Source organism: Athene noctua, chromosome 1 (genome assembly GCF_965140245.1).
Source record: "Athene noctua chromosome 1, bAthNoc1.hap1.1, whole genome shotgun sequence".
NCBI lineage: Eukaryota > Metazoa > Chordata > Aves > Strigiformes > Strigidae > Athene > Athene noctua.
In genome coordinates, this window is record NC_134037.1 from 110,151,769 (window position 1) to 110,175,445 (window position 23,677).

The following is a 23,677-nucleotide window of genomic DNA, read 5'->3' on the forward strand; positions in this document are numbered from 1 at the left end:
ACAGAAAGTCTTCATGAAGTCTTACTTCATCCTTTTAAAGGATGAAGTAAGACTTCATGAAGACTTCATGATGTTTAACTTCTATCTTTCATGCATTACTGATCTCTATATTTCACGGTGGTGAACTGAAAAAATTGAAAAAACTGTAAACAAAGTTTTTGCAATTGTGAATACTGCCTATGAGGCTTTCAGAGTGTGTGGATTTTTTAATGTGTTCCTACTTGGTGTTGCATCTTGCCCAGAAGGGGAGAGGGAAGACTAATCTCAGTCCTGAATATGCAGCCCTTAACAGTAAAGGTTTCTTGGTTTTCTTGTGAGAATAGCAAACACCTAGAGACATCCACTGTGATAGTTTAGAGGGGTCATGCTCTGTTATTTTACCAAGAGATAGGGCAGACATAGGCAGCTGATGTGATGGTTACCTTACCTACACTCCTAGTGAGGAAAAATAGTGAGTGCCTTTTGTCCTACAGGTGTCTGTACCACAGGTGTGAGGAGTGAAGGCAAATATTGCCCCCTTGTTGCAATCATGTTATAGAAAAGCTTCTCTGAAGTGTGCAGTAAGAGAAGAGGCTGCTTTTTCTCCTCTTTGAAAGCTAATTGGTTTAACAAGCAGAGTAGCAGATGTCCTCATCTGATGTTCCTCTGCTATTATCTGCTTGCTGCCTACTAATTACTTGAATTCAGGAAATGGAACACACCCTTCAGTTATATCTCCAGTAACAAGTTCTCCATGCACAAAAGAGGCCTCTTGTGAAACTGTTCTCATTGCCAACAATAGAGGAATTGTTCTTTACAATAATGAAAGATTGCTGTTCACTTCTGATTAGAAATAATTAACGATACAGACTGCTGTGCTGCGCAGAGTCACTTGGCTAAGCTATTAGAGAAGAAACTTGGCAGAAAACTCTCCAGAAGGGCCATAAAAAACATCGGATATGATACCTCTCCTAGGCTGCAGGATGCCTGAACAGCAATTTATCACGATCTGCCGGACAGACAAGGGGATAAACTGACTGTATTGTGACTCCAAGGTGACACTATCACTTGGTGTATACTGGTAGAGTGTTAATCTTGAATTTACTCATACTCTTCACAGGAGAACTGTTGAGTTTTGTGAGTTCTAGTTAATAGTGCATTTAAAAGAATTTCCTTGCTCTGTGGAGACCAGCAGAGTATTCAGGATAGTTACTGAGAATTGTATTTGCAGTAACAGATTGAATTTGTCTTACATTAATTAGTCTGGTCTATTCTAGAACAGAGACATTTATGATTATTGATTTCAGTTCTTGCAGAGTTCAAAGACTTCTGAAGGGAAGGGGTTTAGGATATGAGTTTTTATGATTAGGCTTCCATCTTGGCAGCCTGGGAGAGAGAAGTTGCTGAAGAACTGTAAGATTGTTTATGTGCAAAGAAAATCTGTCCTGGTTCTTCCTCTCAACATACAGAAAAAAGGTGTCAGGTAGAAGCAGATCTCTGTCAAAGCTAATTTCCCACACAGTCCTAGGTTGGCTAATAACTACTGATCTAATACATTATAATTAATCAGTGAATGATATGAAAATATATGGCACTGCCTGAACAAGCATGTCATGCTTGGCCCTGCAGGATGAACTAACCAGATACAGTTCCCTGGAATAGCTTATCCATGTACAGATAGGTTAACAGATTGTCCATATTTATGCCGCAAAGCGTGCCAAAGTACAAGATAAATAAATATTTTCCTGTCTTCTAGGGTGAATACTTCTCAGCTTTCAAGCAGGCTTCCCGTCGGGAGGATGACATTGCTATCGTGACCTGTGGGATGAGAGTCCTGTTCCAAGATGGCACTAACCGAGTGGAGGAGATAAAACTAAGCTATGGAGGAATGGCTCCTACCACTGTCTTGGCACTAAAAACTTGCAAGGAGCTCACTGGAAGGTAAGAACTCTTCTGTGACAGAAAGGCTGTCTAATGGAACTGTGCTGATTTTTACAGGAGCAGTTCAATACCCTAAATCCTCTCTCATAGTACACAGAAAGAGAAATGGGAAGAAGTGTAGCCACACTTCCATAGCAGTCTGTGTTTTGTGTGATGCCTTGCTTTCTCCAGTACTCCTTACCCTCAAAGATCCATGTCAGTCTCTTTCAGAGAGCCACGTCCTTGCTAAATTCACTCATCTGTTGAAGTGGGCAGAAGCCGGATGTGGGCAGATTTTCTTTAAAACTGGACTGGGAAATCTGTGCTCTTATTTAATAGCTTTGCCACATCTTTAGAGAAGATGACAAGAGCCCAAGATGAGCTCAAAGCTGGCACATATATTATAAACAGAGATAGGTGGCTGTTGCTTGAGAGCTTGTGGGGTTGCCATGTCCAAAGAGTTAGTCTGCCCTGGTGATATTTAGGGCTGAACAAGGGCTCTGTGTCACCTTTGTTTCCTTGCAGAGACTGGAATGAGAAGCTGCTGCAGGATGCCTGCCGCTTACTGGCAGGTGAGATGGATCTGTCTCCTTCTGCACCTGGCGGGATGGTGGATTTCCGACGCACACTGACGCTCAGCTTCTTCTTCAAGTTCTACCTAACAGTCCTTCAGAAACTGAGCAAGAACCACAACGGCACTGTGAGTGCTGCTAGGGAAGGCAGATTTGGGGAAGGAGGATCTGTATGTGCTGTCTTGGTGGGGAGGGTTCAGATTCAAGCAGAGTCATACCTGATAATGAACTCCATGTTGCAATAGCTGTTAGAGCTACTCTACACCTCACCTGCATGGCAGTGACTCGTGTATCCTCCCACCTGCTTCCTTGTGACATCCCCACCTTGCTGTGGAAGAATGTTGATCTGTGGGTTCACAGGATGATTCCTGTATTTTTCCCCTTTGTTGCATTACAACTGCTCTCGTGGGTCTGTGGCTATTCTTTGCACAGAGCCTGAGCCCTGTTTGCCTTTCACCCAGTACAAGATGAATTATCTCCACTGGAGGATGGAGAATGGAGAATATCCTGGGCTACTGGGGAACTTGAGAAAGGGACTGGCAGGCAAGATGATTGTTCTTTAATATGTCTCTGGCAGAACAATCTGTGTGAGCCTGTCCCCTCGAACTACGTCAGTGCTACAGAGCTGTTTCACAAAGATCCCATTGCAAATGCCCAGCTCTTCCAAGTAAGTAGTACCTGCATGATGTAGACCCGGGCTTTTCTGTAGCTCAAACTTATCTTCTTGTCTCCCTGAGTATGAGCAATACATGAACTTATATAATGCTGTTCCTGAGGCTTGTATTTGGGTCTCAGTCCCCTACTTGCTTTAGGATACAGTGTTCTCTCATTGCCCAAGACTGTTCCTGCTGTGTACTGCTTCATAAAAATTGCTGTGGGTAGCACTGTTCTCCTGCAGCCAGCTCCATATCCAAACTGAAATTGCCCTTCTGCTTTCCCCAGTTACAGCCTGACTTTCTTTGCATCTCTCAGGCTTCAGGTTCAGGGTATATCTTCTTCCTTATTTCTCCATTAATGACCTGTTCTCTTCAGCTTTGAGAGTAGAAGCTAGCTTCAGAACTTTTATGCAAGCTGTCACATCAAACCTTTCTCTTCCGTAGCAGTTTCAAAAATCAAATCCTTTTCACTTTGTTCTCTACAGCCCCCTCTGTGTAGCCACTCTGTCTGGTTTACTTTCCCTTCCCACAGGCCTGAGCCCTCATCCCATTCCCCATCTCACTAGAATGTCTCATGGTGCCTTTTGCTCTCCCATCAATGCTTCTGTCCCCCTTAATCTAAGCAGTAGCAATCAGTCATATGTTTTACTCCAGGAAGTGCCCAGGGGGCAGGCGGTTGAAGATATGGTGGGCCGGCCCTTGATGCACGTTTCAGCAGCCAAACAAGCATGTGGAGAAGCTGTTTACTGTGATGACATCCCTCACTATGAGAATGAGCTGTATCTTACGCTGGTGACCAGCACCAAAGCCCACGCTAAGATTCTGTAAGTGTTGCTTCTGAGCTTCTGACGTTGGAAGTATCTGGTGCCTTAGAAAACATTGACGTATCAAGTTGTAGGTGTGGGAAAGATTTTCGCATTAGTGGGAATGCCAGTTCTTTGCACATTGTTATATGGAGGCGAGTTGTATGTGATATAGCTGCCTTGCAGGTCTGTGTCAGTGAGAATATGAGGGAATTGACACCAAACTTGGAGCTTTGCTGAAGCACAAAGCCCTCAGCCCTAGACAACCTTCTTGCATGTCCTATTTCTTTGTACTCAAGCATGCAGGATTAAAAAGGAGCCGGGTAGAAGAGCACCATAATGTCTGAGGAGATGTGATTTTAAATACTAACCAGAGCATGCAGGTTGAACATGCTCTTTCCTATCTGCCTAAAAATTTAGGTTGTAACATGGAGTTCTGCCACAGCACTTCTGCTGGTGAGTCAGCTGTGTGTACTGTCTTCTAGTTTTTGCCTTGCATGGTGTTTGCTTGCCCTGTCTGTGGTCAAGACCTCTCCATAACGGTCCTATGTGACTTAGCTTCGGCTGTTAGATGTAGACTTGTTTGTGCTTGGCTGTAGCAAGGTGGATAGGTTAGTATTTGGAAGTGCAGCTGTCTCTGAAAACATCTTGTCCATGCAGGACATGACATGCATAGTTTATAACAGTAGTGACGAGCCAAATCTAAACCACCTATCCTAGCAGGTAATGCCATCTACATTCTCATATGAGTTTTAACTGTGGGACTGACTGCCTTCCACAATCCCTAATCGTGCTTACATTGTGGTGGCTCTGCAGGCTCTTGTCTACCCTCTACCGCTTTGATGTGGGACACTGTGTTACATTGCCTCATACCACCCTCAGTAGCCTTGGGATGTGCTGTTCGTTCCTTAGGCAACACTTCCTGTCTATTCAGGCTTCCTGTCCAGAGGTTTCCCACAGTGGTCTAACATGGGACAGGCAGCATGGTGGTCATGGATGCACGGATGTAGTAGTAGACTCCCAAGTTATGAAAAATTGCTCTGTCATCACAGTTAAATCTTAGGTGTTGTGATGTGGTCATTGATGAGTGCTGCAAACGCCTAAGTGTTGTTACTACTACCAGTGCAGATGGGGTAATAGCAAAAGCATCAGATCTATGTCTGTGACCACGATATGCGGTATTTTCTAGAGGCTGCTGTACACATTCTCTTGCATATGTGTTGCACACTCACATTTCAAGCTGTGAGCTTGTACTGTTCTGTAGAGGAAGTAGCAGAATATTTCATCAGGCAACAGAAGTATCTTAGCCTATGATTTTGTTGATCAAATTATTGCCTTTGAAAACATCCACTTCATCTGACTCAGATTTTTACCACCAGCTGCAAACTAGAAATAATCTGCCTCTGTATCTCTAACTAAGGGAAACTGTCAGGGAATTGTTTCTGAAGCATTACTGCAGAAGCACAGGAAAGTGAACTTTCCAAAGAAAAATAGCATTGTCTTCAGTTCCTGCTGTCTAAGAGTTCGTGTGGGAAAGTTCATTCATACATTTAATGTCTTTTTAAAGAAGTCTGTAGTTCACTGGGATGCATAAACAGCTACTTTCAGGCACAGTTTGTGTCAGAGTTTCAGGAATCTAAGCAAGCATGCTGAAAAAATTGCGGCAATTTACAGAAGACAATAAATCATTCAGCAGAAACAAAGCCACATCTTTTCTGTTTGCAACAGTTCCCTTGTAAAGCAAGCCAATTACATAGCCAAAATACTGCAAATGGAGCTTGAACGTCTTTTGTAATACATCTTTTTATTAAGTACTCCACACAAAAATTAAATTATATTGCACTTTTCTAGTTATTTTCTATCCTGTTTGCCACTTAGATTTAAATCTGTGTATGATTCAAGCAGACAAGTATTTTGGTTAGATACCACTTTTGCTGATTACCAAAGAAAGCCTTTCATGAAGCTTTTTGTCTTTTGGAGCATCACTGCTTTCGAATCCTTTTAAATAGCCTGCAGCTTCCTTGTGATTGATTCTCGACAACTTCTCCCTGACTCACAGACACGTTTTTCTTGTGAAGTGAACCCACAGTAGATGGTATGTGTCCGCAGTAAAATTTCATGTTTATCAACAGACAGGGAGCAATTTTGCCTTCCCAGAATCATGACAGCTAAGGTGACAGTGGAGGCATGCCACTGCTAACACCAATCTGGTTTTGGTAAAGGGTGTCAAGGAATCTTTAGTACATGTGGCAACTGGATCAAGTTCGGATGTCTTAGGGAAAAGATGAGGCAGAATGATGATCAGACTCTAAGTCAGGATTCAGATTATCACCTAGATCCCAAATGATTTTAGTCTAATATGATGCGCTTTCTGCTTTAGTGTCACATGATCATCATGTGACAAAATCCTTCTCTTTTTGCATACTCAGACTTAAGGGGATCCAGTCTGAAAATGTATTGGTATCTCATAAGCGCCGACAAAAAGAAAAATGAGAATAATAATGCTACCTCTCTCCTTTCTTTCTTCAGTTCTGTAGATGCATCTGAAGCTCAAAGTGTTCCTGGGTTTGTGTGTTTTGTCTCTGCCAAGGATGTTCCTGGCAGTAACATCACTGGCATCGCTAATGATGAGACTGTCTTTGCTGAGGATGTGGTATGTGGTTAAAAATAGCCTTTTTCAATCAAACTGCTCAGGAGATAAGGTTTCTCATATTTTCCAGTGAAGTCCTCTACCTTACACAGAGATAAATCCTAGCTGCACTGGAGTCAATAGAAATCCTGGTGCAAAATTCAATAAGGTCTGAGTCCCTTTCCCCGTGTTCCTCTCCTCTGTGTTATCTACACTATTCTCCTCTAAGCTGCAGGGCACTGGGACAAGCCTAGGCACTCAGTTACTGCCCAGAGTTGTTTGTGATCTTTTTCTGTTGACTAGTCCTAAACAGACCAGTCTGAACAGGTGAAAAACTGCACAAAAAGAATAGATGAAGAGAATAATTATGAGCTTCTCAGTTGCTGCATATATACACACCAAATGATGATGGGTCCTGATCTTGCCTCTAGGTCACTTGTGTTGGTCATATCATCGGTGCAGTTATTGCAGATACCCAAGAACATTCCAGAAGAGCAGCTAAAGTGGTGAAGATTAAGTATGAAGAACTCAAACCTATTGTCACAATTCAGGTAAGATGGCTCAGATCTACTTCTGCAGTTAGCTTGGGACTTCCTGATGTATAGTTAAGTTATGTTCTGACACATGGTTATTCAGCCACATGGTTTGTTAGTCTTTGTGGGTGCAGCAGGATATGGATAGAAGGAATAATTTGTATACTTAAATATAAAGGGGACACACCTTTGATATGGTAGTGATTGGCAGTACAATAACTTGTTCTGTGTTATTTACAGCTAAAACAAACCCAACTCAGGACAAATTTGTTTAAATTAACAAGGTTATTGTCAGTACATTCTTACCCACAGGTCCTTGCTTTCAATATTCTCTGGTATGACCCTGCTGGCTTCATTGGTATTCGTTCATTCTTCATTCTTTGATTTATAACCCTCAGTAATAGGGTATGAAAACGTCTCTTTCAGCTCTGTCACTGCACTGCTTCTCTGAGATTTCTGCAGACCACTTGCCTAGTTTCTAAGCTGATGAAATTAAATTTCAGGAGTTCACTTTCCTGAAAATTGTGAACATTTCCACTGACTGTATAGACACAGATCTTAAGTGGCTTTTCACAAAGCTGAAGAAATTAATGTCAACAATTTGTGATCGTTTCATGCCTTTTTTTTTAAACTGGGAGCCTCATTGACAAGATTTCCTGATGTGACAGGAAAAGCAAAAGATAGTATCTAAGACAGCATTCACATCTAGAAATGAGAAAAAATGTATGAAGCCATTCTTGTTAGGGAGAAATTAGAACCATGGGATTCTCAATTTTATTTAATGGTCAGTACCATGCTTTTTGTACTGTGAATTGTATTCATGCTGATATAGAGAGTTTGTGCATTGTCTAGTACAGACATCGCTACTGTCATCTGTGGACAGAAGTTTTGGTTTGTGTGATCTGTGGGTTCACAAACAACATGTGAGAACTTTTCCTTTTCTGAGGCTTCTAGTTGTTTATTCAAACAGAGATGATAAGAGTGAAGCCAAAAATGTGCTGAGTTTTTGTTGTTATTGTTCAATCATTCTGTGGGTTTTTTCATTATGGAAAGCTTCGGTTTTGGCAAAATTGAAATGCATTTGTAAAAATTCCCTAAGAAAGATTATTGCATGTTAGCTCAGAAGTGAACTATTTCTGCAGACATTCTCATCCTGAGAAGTTTAGTTTTCTCCTTCCGTCTCTTCTCAATTTTTTTCTTTTCATTTTTCCCTCCTTCTGGGCCACAGACTATAGTTAACAAAAGACGTCAGTCATAGCTCTGGTGGCTACAGACCTTGAGGTTCTGTGTCCGTAATGAAAAATGGGTCACAAGGAGCAATCTAAGATTGTCCAATTATTGTGTGCATTGTGAAATTGCTGTGTTGCAAAAAATTATTTTATACTGCTTTAAGTCAAGTCACTTGTCTATTACCATAGTTAGTGTCTGAGAAGTTCTTGTGCTTTTTATCTTGGATATCTCTTTTTTCAGATGAAGCTTTGTTTTCATTCCACTTCCGCAAAAAATTCATTGTGTCGTTATGTTTCCTAGGAAGCTATTGAGAAACAATCCTTTCTTAAGTCTATAAAGAGGATTAATAAGGGAGATGTGAAGAAAGGCTTTGAAGAATCTGATCATATTTTGGAAGGTGAGAATAAGCATTAATACTTCTTTTAAAATAGGATAATTTGTGACAAAAGAAGTCAAGCTATCAGCCTCCTTTTTATGCGTATGATACTGAACTCATGAAAATAAGGCTTATGGAGATAAATTGATTTCATATGACATTTCAACTAACTGTTTATATACAAATAGCTGGTGAAAGATTTAATTTCAGTTTCAAATAGACTTGGATGCTCCTACCTGTGCCCTTGTAAACACTCTCTTCCAACATAAGGACACAGTTTTCTAAAGCAAATATTCTGCAGTGATTTATTTTTTTTTCCTGAAACATATCCATATAGGACTTTTCCCTGTCCAGACAATCTGATCTGAATCTTACAGGCAGTCAGTTTCCTTTAACCTGGTGTACAACTGTACCTTATGAAAATGGGACCTATATGTGTCTGAAAACCTGATCCACCAACAGTGGTGGCTGTAGGTATCATGAAGAACATGGCGCTGCCCTGTAACAACACCGATTGTTGGTCTGTCTTTGAGGATGGGGGTTTTTTGGTGTGCTTCTTGATTTCATTCAGCTGGAGTCTGCCAAGCAGGTTGTAGACACACGGGTAGACATAGCAATTATCAACAACTGATTAAAACCTCTTAAGAGTTAGGAGAGGAGAGTACCAGAGCTGTGAACTGGAATACTCTATCAGACCCACATCATTGCTTGGTGTACATATCACCGATCAGTAGTTCCCGAGAGGAAAAGTCTCAAACATCAGACCTTTGTAGAATTACGTATTTATTGATAAGAGGATGTTGTATCCCTCTTACAGATCTGAGAGGCAAGTTAAATCAGTTACAGACACAAAGCCTGGTGTGAAGGGATTATTCTTGAAGATCACAAAGAAGCATGCCCCCTTTCCTCCCTGTGGGGGGAGCAGGGGTTATTTAACTGACACATCTATTTCCAGGTCTGTCATTTGTTGTATTTTAGTATGCATTGCTGAGACTTTCCTCTTCAGACAACAATTGGCACTGGCACTTCAGAGATGTCATCAGCTGTTGTTAACTGTTTCTTATAGTGTACTATAATATACAAAATGAAAACACTGTGCCAGGCAAGGCAGAAATTGTTCTGAGCTAAAAGAATAGATTATTTAAAAGGCTGCAATACTGTGTGAATGCTAGGCCAACCCCCTCAAGGACACAAGACCCTGCTATGTACCAGAGTAGGCATTGTCTCACGCAAATGTGCATTTCTCACTGATGTACCTAATGAAGGCAGCTCTTTTGTTGTTGTTGAATTGAATAAAAGGAAGAGAAGAACAGGATTTCGAGAACTGCTCTGAATATTGATTTTCATGGTAGATTAACAGACCAGGGCCATGACTGGGAAAGGAAGTTGATTCTGACATTTAGTAGTGTGTAACATGTCTGGAAATTATACCCTTGGCACAGCCAGGTAATATGTCCAGAGAAAGAGCCACATGCAGTGACAGAGAATTGATTCCCAGTTAGATCTTCCTAAGGCATTTTGGGTTTCTATTTTTGTTTCCCTGTTTCAAAGTCTGTAACCTTGTATTTGATCTGCTCAGCTAGACTATATTTGATTTATTTTTATCCTTTATCTCAGTGGTGTTATCGGGGCAGTCTGAAAGGCACCAAACATTGCATCTTAGGGGATGCTGGGTCAATGGCATAGCATATGGGCTCATTTTTTAAATGCCAGCCACTTATGTTTTGGACTGAAGAGTTCTAGAAAGTGGAAGGGGGGCATGTCTGGGTTTTCTTGCTTTGTTTTTAAATGTCAAACCAGAAATGTCAGTTATAGAACTAGGGATATCCAGTGGTGGTCAGTGCAAAGGATTATCATTTAACACGTGTCAAAAGGGCAATAGCTTGCAGGCAGCACATGATGGGAGATACCTTCTAACACCAGGGACACTCTGTCTTTGGGGCATTTCTTTCCATTTTCTAGGAGAGATGTACCTTGGTGGGCAGGAGCATTTCTATCTGGAAACTCACTGTACGCTGGCTGTGCCAAAGGGGGAAGATGGTGAGATGGAACTCTTTGTGTCAACCCAAAACCTAATGAAGACACAGGTACTGCCTCATTGACCTGCTACCTAAAAGGCATTTTTTTTCTCAGTTTCACACTAGATAAATGGTTGCTTTACAGTTGCTGTTGTCTTGACTAAAAAAAACCCAAAACACATAGGCTTAGAGTTGGTTATGGGATCTAAAGTCCATATCCATCCTACTGGTGTCCTGAATCCGCTTTCAGGTGACAGAGATGTTTGTGTTGGCAACACATCTTTGTCACCAGGGATTACATGCTTAACCCTTTCTGGAGAGGGTGCCAGTAGGCATGGCAGTTGAATAACATGTGAGAAAGAGCAGTGGTGTAAACACTCACTTACATATACCAAATCTGCCATCTTGTGAAATAGGCTACTGGCACTATGGGGTGTCTTTGCCTGTTTACTGACTCACCAAGACTGTCCAAAGGTCTCATAATAGAGTGAGGAGAATGGACAGAGTGGTACAGATGTCAAACCCCATGCTAAATGAGGCCTCCTCTCATGTCAGTCCCTTCCTGAATCTGGTGCTGTCTGCTGAAGCACTGTGTGCCTTCCCACCTCAGAGGTGAAATACAGGGCTTGTTGGTTCCAATTGCATCAAATCCGATTGCAGGACTAATAGGACTTGCAACATAACAGAGTATTTGAACTATTGCAATGGTTGCAGAAAGGCAGTGTGTTACTATCTAGTTCTTAACACCACCTCAGCTCTGTACAGGTTCTGCTGTTCTGTTTTTCCTTAGGAGTTCACTGCTAATGCATTGGGAGTCCCTTCAAATCGGATTGTGGTTCGAGTGAAAAGAATGGGAGGAGGATTTGGAGGAAAGGAGACTAGAAATACTATTTTGACAACTGTAGTGGCTGTTGCAGCCTTCAAGTAAGTTTGGGGGTGGGGAACAGGGCTTTTTCCTTTCAGACTGTCCCACCCTGCCTCTTTCTGAGGCACTTTTTACACTGAAGGACTTTCAAGACTCTTCATGTTTTGCTACTGTACAGTTTATAGCAAGCTTGGGATTTTCCAAAGGAGGTGTCTAGTGGGCTCTTAGCTGGTAGGAGGAACTGAACCTGCTCAAGGGCTAAGCTTATGTGGGAATGCCAGCTTTTAATAGGAAAGGGGGAAAACCCCTTACTCTGCTGTTCCTTTGGTGCTTTCTAAAAACTTTTATATCTCAAATTATCAGCCTCTCCCCTTCGCTTCACCCTAAGCCCTTTCAAAATCCAGCACTAGTCATGCTTGTTGTTTTGTATAATACAAGTATGAGAGTCTCCTTGCTCAAAACTCTACTACGCCAGCCTTGCACCACTATTTCTCTGCTCTTTCGCACACTTTTCCTTTGGATTTTTCCCTAGGAAGGGTGGCAGGCCACTGAACAGAAACGCACACTTTTCAAACCCCTTAAAGTTCAGGGAATAAACCTAGACTAACCATTTGTGAAGAGTAGATTGGAAATGTGCTTCTGGTTTCTGGAGTTTTGATATGGGTTCATCTTTAACTGTGCAAGTTTCTGTAGCTGTGAGTGAACATGGCCTCTGACATGATATTTGTGCACTGTGTGTAACAATGACCTTCCCAATACTGCCCTTATAGGTGATGTTGCACCCTGCAGGCAATGCTAGATGGATCTTGCAACGCAGCAGCAATTTGATAAAGTACCTTTGGAAGACAACAGCCAAAATCAAGCTCCTGTGTTTAAATCAGCTTTAATTTTCCTGTTCTGAGCAAACCACCTGCTTTTTCTAATTATATTTCCTAATTTTTCTAAATACATGTGCATTTTTTTTTCTTTCCTTTATCTCTGCCAGCCAAACCACTGTTTTATATCCCTGAGGTTATGAAATAACATCTATAGCATTCCCTAGATACTTTTACAACCTGAAGAGAGGCACACTGGGAAGGCAGAATTGTTAGAAAATGCAAAGCAACTCCTCCCCTCTTCCTTGTTTTCCTCCTTGGATAATAAAGAAGCAAATAAAAAAGGTCAAACTGAAGGTTAGTTAGTACTTTACTTAGTATTATTATATAATTCATGTGGCATTCTCTCTTGCAAAGCCAAGCGAGTGCTTTAAGAAATAGTCTGAAAAACAGTGATTGCTCAGTTATTATCATCTGTCTCTGTAAGAAATTTTCCTTTTTAATATAAGAGTCTCCCCGAGAGTTTTCATAAACAGGTCCCATTTAAAAAAAATAAAGAGCTTCTCAGATCTTTATTTTTTTTAATTCAATCTTGCCATTTTCTTAAGAGGAAGATATATAAACCAAGCAGTTTACCACTAACTCCCCACTGCCACTCTGGAAAGACAATGCTCACCAAAAAGAGGAGAGTCTTGCTCTGTAGGAACTGTATTGTGCATTTTGGGCTTTGCTTGATAAATGTATCCTTTAACAGAACTGGCCGCCCAGTAAGGTGCATGCTGGATCGAGATGAGGACATGCTGATAAGTGGTGGGAGACACCCCTTCCTGGGGAGGTACAAGGTATGCCTACAGATGAAATGAATGCATGTTGTCTTGGTGTTGTCATCTGAAACATCAGAGAGTAGTAAGATACTGTGAGAAAATTGTTGTTCTGGTTGTTTCACTGCTGACCTCCCATGTTGCAAATGGATCAGGTCAGCTGGGTTATAGCATTTTTCCCATTAAAGTCCTGCAATCATCCTTTGGCTCAGACGGTTCCCTTCTTGTGACCTCAATATAAATACTTCCCTCTTCCTTGCAACCAAGACTTTGCACCTGTTGACAATCACAGTGCTCTTAGATGCTCCCCTGCTAGTTTACAGTATTGTACTACTGTTTGTTTTGTTATTTAATCCCCATCCAACTGCTTCTGCTTTCTAAAGCAAAAACCTGTTAAGGAAGGTGTGGCTGTAACAAGTGGCCAGCCCTTATTATAGAAGAGTACTCTGGAACAAGGTTAAGAGGCATACACGAGCCCTTTACTGGGAAGCCTCCTCAACTGCTGCCTGTGCTTGTCCTGTGCTGCAGCAGAGGACAGTCAGCCTTTTGCCTGTATAAGATCCATTCAGTATTTAGAGGGAAGCATGAAACAGAATATTTTGTAGAAAACCTGTTACTGATGAGAGTCTCTTGACAGGTTGGTTTCATGAAGAATGGGAAAGTCAAGAGCCTGGAAGTGTCATACTACGGCAATGGGGGCAACTCTGTAGACCTCTCCTATGGTGTAAGTAAAATTTTCTGATGGCTAAGTAGGCGAGACTCATTTCCCTATGCAACTTTTTGTTCCGACTTCAGAGAGTTGTGTACAGCATTGCTTGCACATCCTGCTCTCTGACATGTCTGAAAACAGACCTTGATGAGTATTTGGAGCTTCTACAACTGCTCTCTGAGCCAACTGACCTGCCTTGGCATGTGCCACATCATTCTTATTGATGCTGTAATAACTTCAATTAGGCAAAAGGGTCAAGAAAGTTTGCTTTGCATCACAGAGGGATGTGACGGGAAACTTGTTGCACAACGCAAGATGACTGATAGTTCCCCAGCTTTGGGGAAAGCTAGTTTCTTGGAATAAGAAACATCCAAGTCAATGGGCCGATTAGGGCAGAGTTCTTAAATCAACAAACTTGTTGAGGACTGGATAAAACTAATATTGGGTTCACAAGCACTAAGGACAAAAATGGGCCTTAGTTCTGAGTTTGTCTCTAAGAAATTTTGTGCTGATGAGTAAAAAACCTAACTTTTTCTATTGTGTGAGGGACCAACCCAATAACCTAGTGTCAGTCATGTTTATTTTAGCTCCCTTTCTCTAGTCCTCTGAGTCTGATAATTTTCTGCAAAAATGAAACCATTTTAGTAGCAGAGAACTGCAGGAACTCTCTACCAGACCATATTTGATGCTAGCAATGTGGTTGGTGCTGTGCAGAGCAGAATGGCAGGCAAGTGTATTTGCATAAACTAAGGGCCTGTTTGAGAGTACGTCTATGTGAATTGCCTTTTTGACTGTTTCCAAATCAGGGGACTGGAAAGCACTCCATGTTTAACTAAGGATGAGATGTGCATAATCTTCTCTCTGTGCTGCTACTGGAAAGGAAATCTGGGAACACAAGCCAGAATGAAGCTCTGTCCCTTTCACAGTTTGATCAATTAGTGGATAAAGATCTCAAATCTTGCAGTTCAGGTGTAGCTGTTGAAAATCTTTATTTCATATAGTAGCCCTTACTGCCACAGTTCAGCTGCTGAGTCACTTGATATCAGCAAGACTTCTTTTCCAGTAACAGATTACTCAGTGTAATTAAAAGAAGATTCTGGTTCTTCCAGGTACATAGTGGCATGTAGTAGCAGTTTGGCTCAACGTGAGCCCAGGGCCAACAAAGGACTTTGAAGCTCCATCTGTCCCAGGGTCATAAGTGTCAACAGAAAAGTGTGCTTATTGTCCTGTTCATCAGGAGGAGGATACTGCTTGACGCTCCACTGCAAATGGAGGGAGTACTGGCTGCACCTGAGTGCTCATCCAGCTGTGACTGCAGAACTACAGCATGCAAGAAAAAGTGCTGCTTCTTGTAAATTAGCTTCAGAGCTTTCTAGCCCGACTTTGGCAGCTAGTGAGAAGTCTGACATGCGATTTCTGTACAATGTGTCCACCCCCATTCCTTCTCTTTTCACCAGGTTATGGACAGAGCCCTGTTACATTTGGATAACTCCTACAACATCCCCAATGTCAGCAGCATGGGCATTGTCTGCAAGACCAACTTGCCTTCCAACACAGCCTTCCGTGGCTTTGGAGGGCCCCAGGGAATGATGATTGCTGAGTGCTGGATGAGCGACCTTGCTCGGAAGTGTGGCCTGCCACCTGAGGAGGTACAGATCCACCGACACATTTCAGGGTGGTGCTGCATTTGAACAAGCTCTAAGAGCTGGTCACAACCACAGAAAATTACTGAGCATAAGAACTTTTGCTTCATTTTTGCTACGCCCTTAAGAGGATCTCAAACTTTATGTAAGACAACCACATGATAGCATGGAGTATCTTGTGCTTCATTGAATTCTCTCAGTAGCCTCAATTGTTTAACACCTGCTTTAAGGATAGATATTTTTTTAAGAGCCCAAAGGCACTAGGTACCTTAGTCTTACTAACAATGTGCTTAAGTCCCAATTTCTCTTGAAAATTCCTAGCCTTATTGTCTTAGTGCCCATTTTCTCATAAACAGATACACGTCTATAATTCTATAGTTCTGTAGAGTGAGCAGAGAAGGAAAAACTAGGAACCAACACGCTTTTGATGTCATCCATTAAAAAGACCTAGTCTGAAACATTAAATTTGTCATCTCTTTTATATGTCTCTTTGGGAAGGTGAGGAAGCTCAATCTTTATCATGAAGGAGACCTGACCCATTTTAACCAAAAGCTGGAGGGATTTACTCTACGAAGATGCTGGGATGAATGTTTGTCAAGCTCTAGCTATCATGCCAGGAAGAAACTAATTGAAGAATTCAACAAGTAGGTGTTCTGGAGCTGTCTTGTTACTGGGTGTACCTGTTGCCTGCTACTTCTGAATTTCTCCTAGCAACTTGAATGCTGTGAAGTCAGACCTTATATTTGCAGAGTGACTGCTAAAAAATTTCTCGTTTTGAAATTCCTTCATGCTCACTGTGGAAAGAAACCTCTTATCAGTGAGCTGGTAGCTTAAATAAGAGAGGAATCAGACCTAGCATAACAGGATTTTGTAAGGAAAGTGGAGCAAAGAGGGGGTCTGTTAAGTCCAGCTAGGCTTTTCAAAAGGCTATCAAGGCAATTTGTTTAGGCTTTCCACTGCCTTATAGTCTTTTTTAGTTGTCCTGTATATACAACTGAATAGTTAATAGTCCAGACAATTGCATCTGCAAAGCCTGGGGGAGAAGTTTCAGTTTGGATTTCTTCTTGTTGGGACCCATAAATAAAGCTAATCTTTCATAAAAATTACTGATTAATTCAGTCTATATTGCATTCAGGTATTTCATTTCTGCTTTGATACCCAAGCTGTCGGAGAGAAGCACAGTATTGAGTTGTGATGAAAGCCTCATGAATATATGAATAACGTTCTTTCCTTGCAGGCAGAATCGCTGGAAGAAGAGAGGGATGTGCATCATTCCTACCAAATTTGGCATCAGTTTCACTGTCCCATTTCTGAACCAGGTCTGTAAGTGTCATTCATCTTTTCAGTAGAGAAGCTAGATTTATGCTGCCTCCCTCAGGCCCTCTTCCATTTGAACCAAACTGGAGCTTCTTAGAGAAGTAGCAAATTAGTTAAGAAAGAGCATACATTTTTCAAACCAAAATGACAACAAACAGTTACCAGTTTCTATTGTCCAAAAGCCACCACAATGCAGCTATGTTTCCATGGTATTGTGTTATGTTGATTTCCCTGGCTATTTTCTCTTCCTCTGTAGTTGAAAACCTGCTTCTGTGTTTGACCTGACTTGATGAAAACTGTCAGTGGTGTTAGTAAGTTCAGGTGAAGGGTGCATCTCTGTTTCAGAGGGGCAGGTTTGGGTTACTTCACCTGCTTTCTGAGCTGAAAATGCTAACTGAGGTTTGTTATGTCATTGAAACTTCTAGTGAGTTGGTGAGACTAAACCAAACTCATCTCAAGTGTAAACTAATGGATTTAATTACACTGAAGAACAACATTAGTCTAGTTCCAAATTAATTGTCTCTGTAGTTTGTACCTGAAATTTGCTAACTACTTCACTAGTTCGTTTCCGATGCCTCTTTTATAGGCTGGAGCTCTGGTCCATGTGTATACAGATGGCTCTGTGTTACTTACACATGGTGGGACTGAGATGGGTCAAGGGCTTCACACCAAAATGATTCAGGTAATAACCAAATGAGATGTCTTTTCGGGAAAATTACACTCACTCTATAGCATTGCCTCAGACAGCTTGACACTCCCTCTATGCGCATGTGTAGGGTAACAGAGCATGCCTAATGCCTCTTGTTGCAGCAGCAGTGCTAGATTTCCAGAGTACTATCACATCTGAGTATGAGAAACAGGTTCTTCATTATCTTAACTCTTACTAGGTAGATAATACAAGTCATACTTACAATCTAGCTTCTCTGGCAATTTTGTTTCATCCCATAAAACTACAGTTTACATATATTTTATACAAAAATTTGTTGTATTGCAAACATATTTATCTGCATGTGCTAATGCTTTTGTAGTTAAAAAGGCCTAAGGGAGCAACATTGCTTTGGCAGAGAAATGAAAGGGAAATCTAATAGGGCTCTTCATCCTCTGATTCTTAGAATTGTTGAGAGAAGAATTTAGTCTCACAATAGTGAAGTGTGAATGTCTGTCACTGGCAAAAGTGTATGTGTATGTGCTCACACACATTCAGTCTGTGAAGGGCAAACTTAATGTTCTGGCTAGCTCAGTCACTGAATCAACTGAGTCTTCAAGAAAAATGAAATTTAGGATGAGAGAGGGTAGAGGTTGCAGTGTGGATCCTAGCAGTGTAAGCAATGAATGATACTGCTCATGTATAAGGGGAACTGCTTACTAATTGTTCACCTTTGCTCTGCAGGTTGCTAGCCGGTCACTGGGTATCCCCACCTCCAATATTTACATCAGTGAGACCAGCACAAACACCGTCCCAAATACCTCCCCGACAGCTGCATCTGTCAGTGCAGATATCAATGGAATGGCCATCCATGTATGGAAACTGAGTTATTTAAAGTAATGGGTTATAAGCTAGGACACAGAACATGAGAAGTTGATGTGTATTTATCTGTTGCTTAAGGAAAGCATAACCATCAAAAGGCAATTCCAGACTAAGGATAACTTCTTTACTTGCTATAACTACTGGTGGTTTTAGTTGATGAATGACTATTTTTTTCAAGTTGTCCAAACCCTTCCTTTAGTCCTCTTGCAGTTCTAAGGTGGAATGTTTATGATTGCTTGAAATGAACAGAACAAAAGATCCATTTAAATAGCTAGCTTCTTAGTAGTTAATGTGGCCTTATCTATAACAAATAGATTGCGCTGCAAATATTAGTAGCAGATAGTTTGTGGGCTGTGCTCTAGAACCAAAGATCTCTAAATGTTGATACACTCAGAGCAACCATCCTTCTGTAGCAATGGCATGGTCATGACTCTCTCTGACACGGTGGAATTACCAATGCATATATTTGCAGGGTATGTGACTTTTCCATTGAAAAGATGAATTTAGTACTGGTCATTCGCAGGCTTAAAGAGGGCAAGTGTAACCTGTAAAGTTAAATCATCAGTCTGTTTTTATTCTCTGCGCAGCTTGTCTGAGTATGTTGAATTTTGGCAAGAATATATTTTTTTTTTTAGTGTTAAGGATCATTTTGCTAAATATGCCAAGATGTCCTGCTATGACTTGGTACAGATAAAATTACTGTATGAATGGGTGGACTTCTGATACTTTGTGTCATGGTCCGGAAAGTTCTGTGCTGTGTTTCGAATTCCCTTCTGCTATCAGCACAGCCGATCTTTAAAATCCTTTTCAGTCAACATTTCTTCCTATATAGCAAGACATCTGTTAGTGAACTTTGTTCCTTTTTTATGATATGTCAAAGTCCTAAAGGCAATATTGATTTAAACAGAAGGTTCTTTGAAACTCTTGTAGGGCTCTTAATACTATAAGCTGACTTTTCAAATCTCAAAAATATTACTTTTCTCTTTCTTTGTTTCTAGAATGCATGTCAGACTATTTTAAAAAGACTTGAGCCAATCAAACAGTCTAATCCCAAAGGATCCTGGGAAGACTGGGTAAGCTGTTTGTTATCTGTCATGAGACAAGTGGGTGTTGTCAGAAATTGTTTAAATTAGCAAACCCTGTATGCAGGTATACCCTCAGGCCTTCTGAATCTTGCTAGCAAAGACGGTGAAACAGAAACATGGCAAGGGAAATAACCAAAGCTTGCAAGAGATCATCCCCAAAACATCAGTTACAATTTTAATACTGAGATTTTTCCAGATCCTGAGGCCTGCCTATGACAAACTTGATCAAATAAATGTCTTGAGTGGTTACATATATCTTTCTAGTCAGGCTACAGTCTTGGACAGGAAGAAACCTGGTTTGTAGTGAAGGGATACTGTGACAAAGATGACTCTGTTGAGCTGCCATCTACCTCCTGTAGTGCTCTTTGGCTGCAATATCTCTGTACCCTCAATAATAAAAGATTTGCGTGCTGCAAGGCTCTCGGGCTGTTTTCAGATCCAAGCTCTTCTCTTCACAGGAGGAGCTCTGACTTTGTGATTTGTGAGTCAGGATGGGATTTCCCTTGGCCTCACTGAAGTCAAGATGACTGTCAGTTTAACCTTTGTCTCTGAGGTTGAAAGTCTAACCCGTAGCTGAGAGCCGAACAAACAAGAGCAAGTCTTAGCCCTCTGCCAACGGGCAAGTTCTGCCCTTGGTAGCTGCTGACAGGGCTATTTGGGGAAACAGCTGCATCATGATGTTTCCCTTGGCACTGCTGCTGCTGGGTAGCGTGACAGCTGTCTGTCACTGGACACCTATTCATGCTCTCCTGGAAATATGTTTGGGGTAGCTATTTTGCAGGGACTGGTTGGACAATTACTGTTTTCAAACTCTTGTTCACTTTGCCAGATTAAAGCCGCCTATGAGAACTGTGTTAGCCTTTCGGCCACGGGGTTTTATAGGTGAGTGAATATTCACACTGCAGAGACACAGCCTTACTCGATTGCATGGATTGCATCCAGGGAAATTCTGGGAGGATTTATAGCCCCTATCCCCCTGTCACTGCTCTAATTTAGGAAAGGGAATGCAGCCCTATCTAGAAATGTTAAGCTGAGGTTAACACTCTCCTGGCTGGGGAGAATCGGTTCCTGATGGAGCACAGATCTTGGGGCCAAGTTCAGATCTCGTATAAATCTGAAGTAGATCTAACTTTGCTCTAGATGACCTAGGTCTGAGGATGCATAAATGAAATCAGAGCTTTGCCTGAGGCTTTGCTCTGTGTCAACCTTGTGACTTAGTGTTGCCCTAGAACTGTCATGCAGGCAAACGGAGGGCAGGGGTTGTCCTTGAGGACAAAGCTACTTATGGCAGTTGGCTGGAGTGGTATCCTGTCTGCTGTGGCATGAGCAGATACCAGTGTTTTCAACTTCATTCTTACACTTTAAACTCTTGCTGGTTCTTGTGCAGTTCTGAAATTAGGCACTTAGTTTTACTGGGGAGGAAAATAAAGATCCATCATCTTTGAGGCAGAGGTTGACATAAAAAACTAAATACAGTGTTGAGAAGGGCTTATCTAGGACTAAAGTACAATATGAGCTCATTTCTGTTGCATCTCTGAAATGTGTTTTTTGCTTAACCAAGTGGCTGGCAGTATTTTAATAAAAATAAAACCAGTTTTCAGATCAAATATAAGTAGCTAGATAGAAAGTTTGCCATGAACTGTGCTTAAGATCAGTTTTTAGCTTAATCCAGTTTCTGGTTCAACTTGATTATGCTCTGAAATCTAATGACTTCCAAGAAATGTTCAACTGCACTCTAAAAGCAAAAGATTTGCTACTGGATTGGTGGGAATGAGTTCATAATAGTCATCACAAGCCCTGAGATTCATGAGAAAAGAAAGATGGCTAAAATAGTTATAGTTTCAGTCAGGTTTTGGAATACAGAGGAGCTTTAGCAGATTTCTATTTAGTTGTCTACGCTTTTCATTTCTGCATGGGCTTGATGGAAGGGATCAAACAAAAGCAAATAAAGGATTTTGGTAAGTTGCAGTGTGTTTGTATTCATTTTGACTGTTCATGGGATGAAATGTGGTTTGTTTTTCTTTGTATCAAGAATTCCTGACCTTGGCTACGACTTTGAAAAGAATGAAGGGAAACCATTCTGCTACTTCAGTTATGGCGTTGCTTGCTCCGAGGTTGAGATAGATTGCCTGACAGGTGACCACAAGGTGAGGGGGTCAGCAGTGAAATAGCCCTCTGTGTTTAGGTGAAGGAAACATTCACCGGGAGTTAGAACAAATACTGGGTGTCAGCCTGTTCCTAGCTCTGTCATTGGTCTGGTGTGACCTTCAGTAAATTTCTTAACTTCTCTGTTCCACAGTGCAACAATCCGTAAAGTATAATAAAATGATAATTATCTACCCTGCGGGGATATTAGGAGGCTTAATGAATGATTGCAAAAGTTATTGGATTTGCTTAAGTAAGAGATAGCAGCACTGTGTTAGCACAAAAAACCAGAAACAGGCCGTAATTGAGTTAATCATTAAAAATAGCACTGAAGACCTTTAGAAAGAGAGAAAATAGGAAAAAAGAATTAATCAGAATCTGACCTAGTTGATTATGCTCAGGTACAGAGCACTGATGCTAGCAGCTTGGAATTAATATAAATTGGTTCCATTGGATCTCTGGGGAAAACTGCAGTGAGTTCCTTTGATTTACTTTAGGAACAAACTCTGATTAAAAGTCAGTATGAAGAGTTGCGCTGAGATAGATTGTTGAACACTGGCCAAGTGTGGGTAGTGGTTGGATACATTAGTACACCATGGTCTTATTTGAGGAGGACCAGTTTCAATGCTCTGTGCTGATGTATTCTTTATTTCTGCCTTTTAGAACATTCGCACAGACATTGTTATGGATGTTGGTACCAGTCTGAATCCAGCCATAGATATAGGACAGGTAAGTGAAATAGTGTTGCTATTTCTACCATGTTTAAGAAATTGCACTACTCTCAGGCTTTTCTAGATGAGCCATTATCCTCTCCAGGTTGTGCCTTTGCAAACAGAGCATTTTAAACTAGGGTATCCAGTGAGGCATTTTAGGCTAGCTATGAAAACCAGTTTGACCGACACAACTATGCATTAGGCACAGAATTATGCAGGGAAATAGCCCATTGGGTGTTCTTTGCCTTGGATATAGACACTACAGAGTATTCTCCAGATACCACCACACTGATGCTTTTTGGCATCTGTCTCGCCTGAAGAATGAATCCTGATAATACTAATATGATGGAATAACCTCATCCCAGACTTAGTTTCTACAATGTGTCATGTGAGACTAAATCCCACACCTGATTTTTACATTCCTATCTGTCAATATCAAGTCCCATTTAATACAGCTGTGAAATTCTCTGTGCATTAAGTAGTAGGGTGGTAGACTCTATCCTCCAGCTACTGCTGTGTAGGGATCTCAACACAAAGTTGGACCAGTCACTTAGCTTGCAAATTCCTTGGGCAGGGACAAGCTTACTTCCATATTCTGTGCAGTAATAGTCACAGTGATACCTCTCAGCAAATAAAGGTAATAAACACAGTGTTTGATATACCATGAGATGAATCGCTTAACATTTGCATGTTCTCATCTAGCCATTTTAGCTGCCTCACTAACTCTAGATGTTGATATAATGTAACTCCAGTGAAACTGCTGCAGGATTTGGGCTTTACAGGATAGCACAAGTTGCAGAGCTCTGCTATAGTTATAATGAACCTTCTCTGAAAAAGGACATTTTTTTCTGAAAGAGATGTTTTTTTGGAAGTGGCCAAGGGGAGGAGGAGCCTTTCTGTCTTTGCAGCCTGCTAGTTTGAATCTGGGAGTAAAGCGGTGGGCTATACAGAGCCTGTTAAAGAGTTCTGAATTTCTTGTGTCCTTCCATGTACTGCTGCAGAGGATCTGGGGACACAGGAGAGAAAGAATATTGTATGACTGCAGGAACACAAGTACACAGAGCGGGGCTAATGAATGTTTGTGTCAAATCTTTAGACTGCTTTTTGCCTGTCACATCTCTATGTGGGTGCAGAGAGCAGAGCTTCTTCATGTAGTGTTGTTCAAGCACATCCTCCTCTCATGGCTGCTCCCCCCCTCCCTTTTTTTTTTCCTCCTAAAATTTAAAGTAGAAAAATTATGCGAAGAAGTATTTACTACTTGGATGGACATGGGAACTCATTCAGTGTTAATCTGCTTGTGAAAACTAGTGGAAATCACTG

The 23,677-nt window shown here is 41.3% G+C and overlaps 1 protein-coding gene across 2 annotated transcripts in view; it reads left to right on the plus strand.

The window, feature by feature from the left end:
* XDH (xanthine dehydrogenase) overlaps positions 1-23,677 on the plus strand; it is a 53,347-nt gene that overhangs the window by 23,652 nt on the left and 6,018 nt on the right. Inside the window, exons 15-34 of one of the 2 annotated variants that reach the window (XM_074897333.1) lie at positions 1,736-1,920; positions 2,425-2,599; positions 3,049-3,138; positions 3,782-3,951; positions 6,460-6,583; positions 6,991-7,110; positions 8,623-8,719; positions 10,661-10,785; positions 11,507-11,640; positions 13,151-13,238; positions 13,855-13,941; positions 15,384-15,575; positions 16,068-16,213; positions 16,807-16,888; positions 17,473-17,568; positions 18,277-18,405; positions 19,413-19,487; positions 20,329-20,381; positions 21,532-21,646; positions 22,308-22,373. In XM_074897333.1, the coding sequence (XP_074753434.1) occupies positions 1,736-1,920; positions 2,425-2,599; positions 3,049-3,138; positions 3,782-3,951; positions 6,460-6,583; positions 6,991-7,110; positions 8,623-8,719; positions 10,661-10,785; positions 11,507-11,640; positions 13,151-13,238; positions 13,855-13,941; positions 15,384-15,575; positions 16,068-16,213; positions 16,807-16,888; positions 17,473-17,568; positions 18,277-18,405; positions 19,413-19,487; positions 20,329-20,381; positions 21,532-21,646; positions 22,308-22,373 (2,349 nt within the window). Of the gene's footprint in view, positions 1-1,735; positions 1,921-2,424; positions 2,600-3,048; positions 3,139-3,781; positions 3,952-6,459; positions 6,584-6,990; positions 7,111-8,622; positions 8,720-10,660; positions 10,786-11,506; positions 11,641-13,150; positions 13,239-13,854; positions 13,942-15,383; positions 15,576-16,067; positions 16,214-16,806; positions 16,889-17,472; positions 17,569-18,276; positions 18,406-19,412; positions 19,488-20,328; positions 20,382-21,531; positions 21,647-22,307; positions 22,374-23,677 lie in introns of those variants that run through there. The other variant, XR_012632935.1, reaches the window with a different exon arrangement.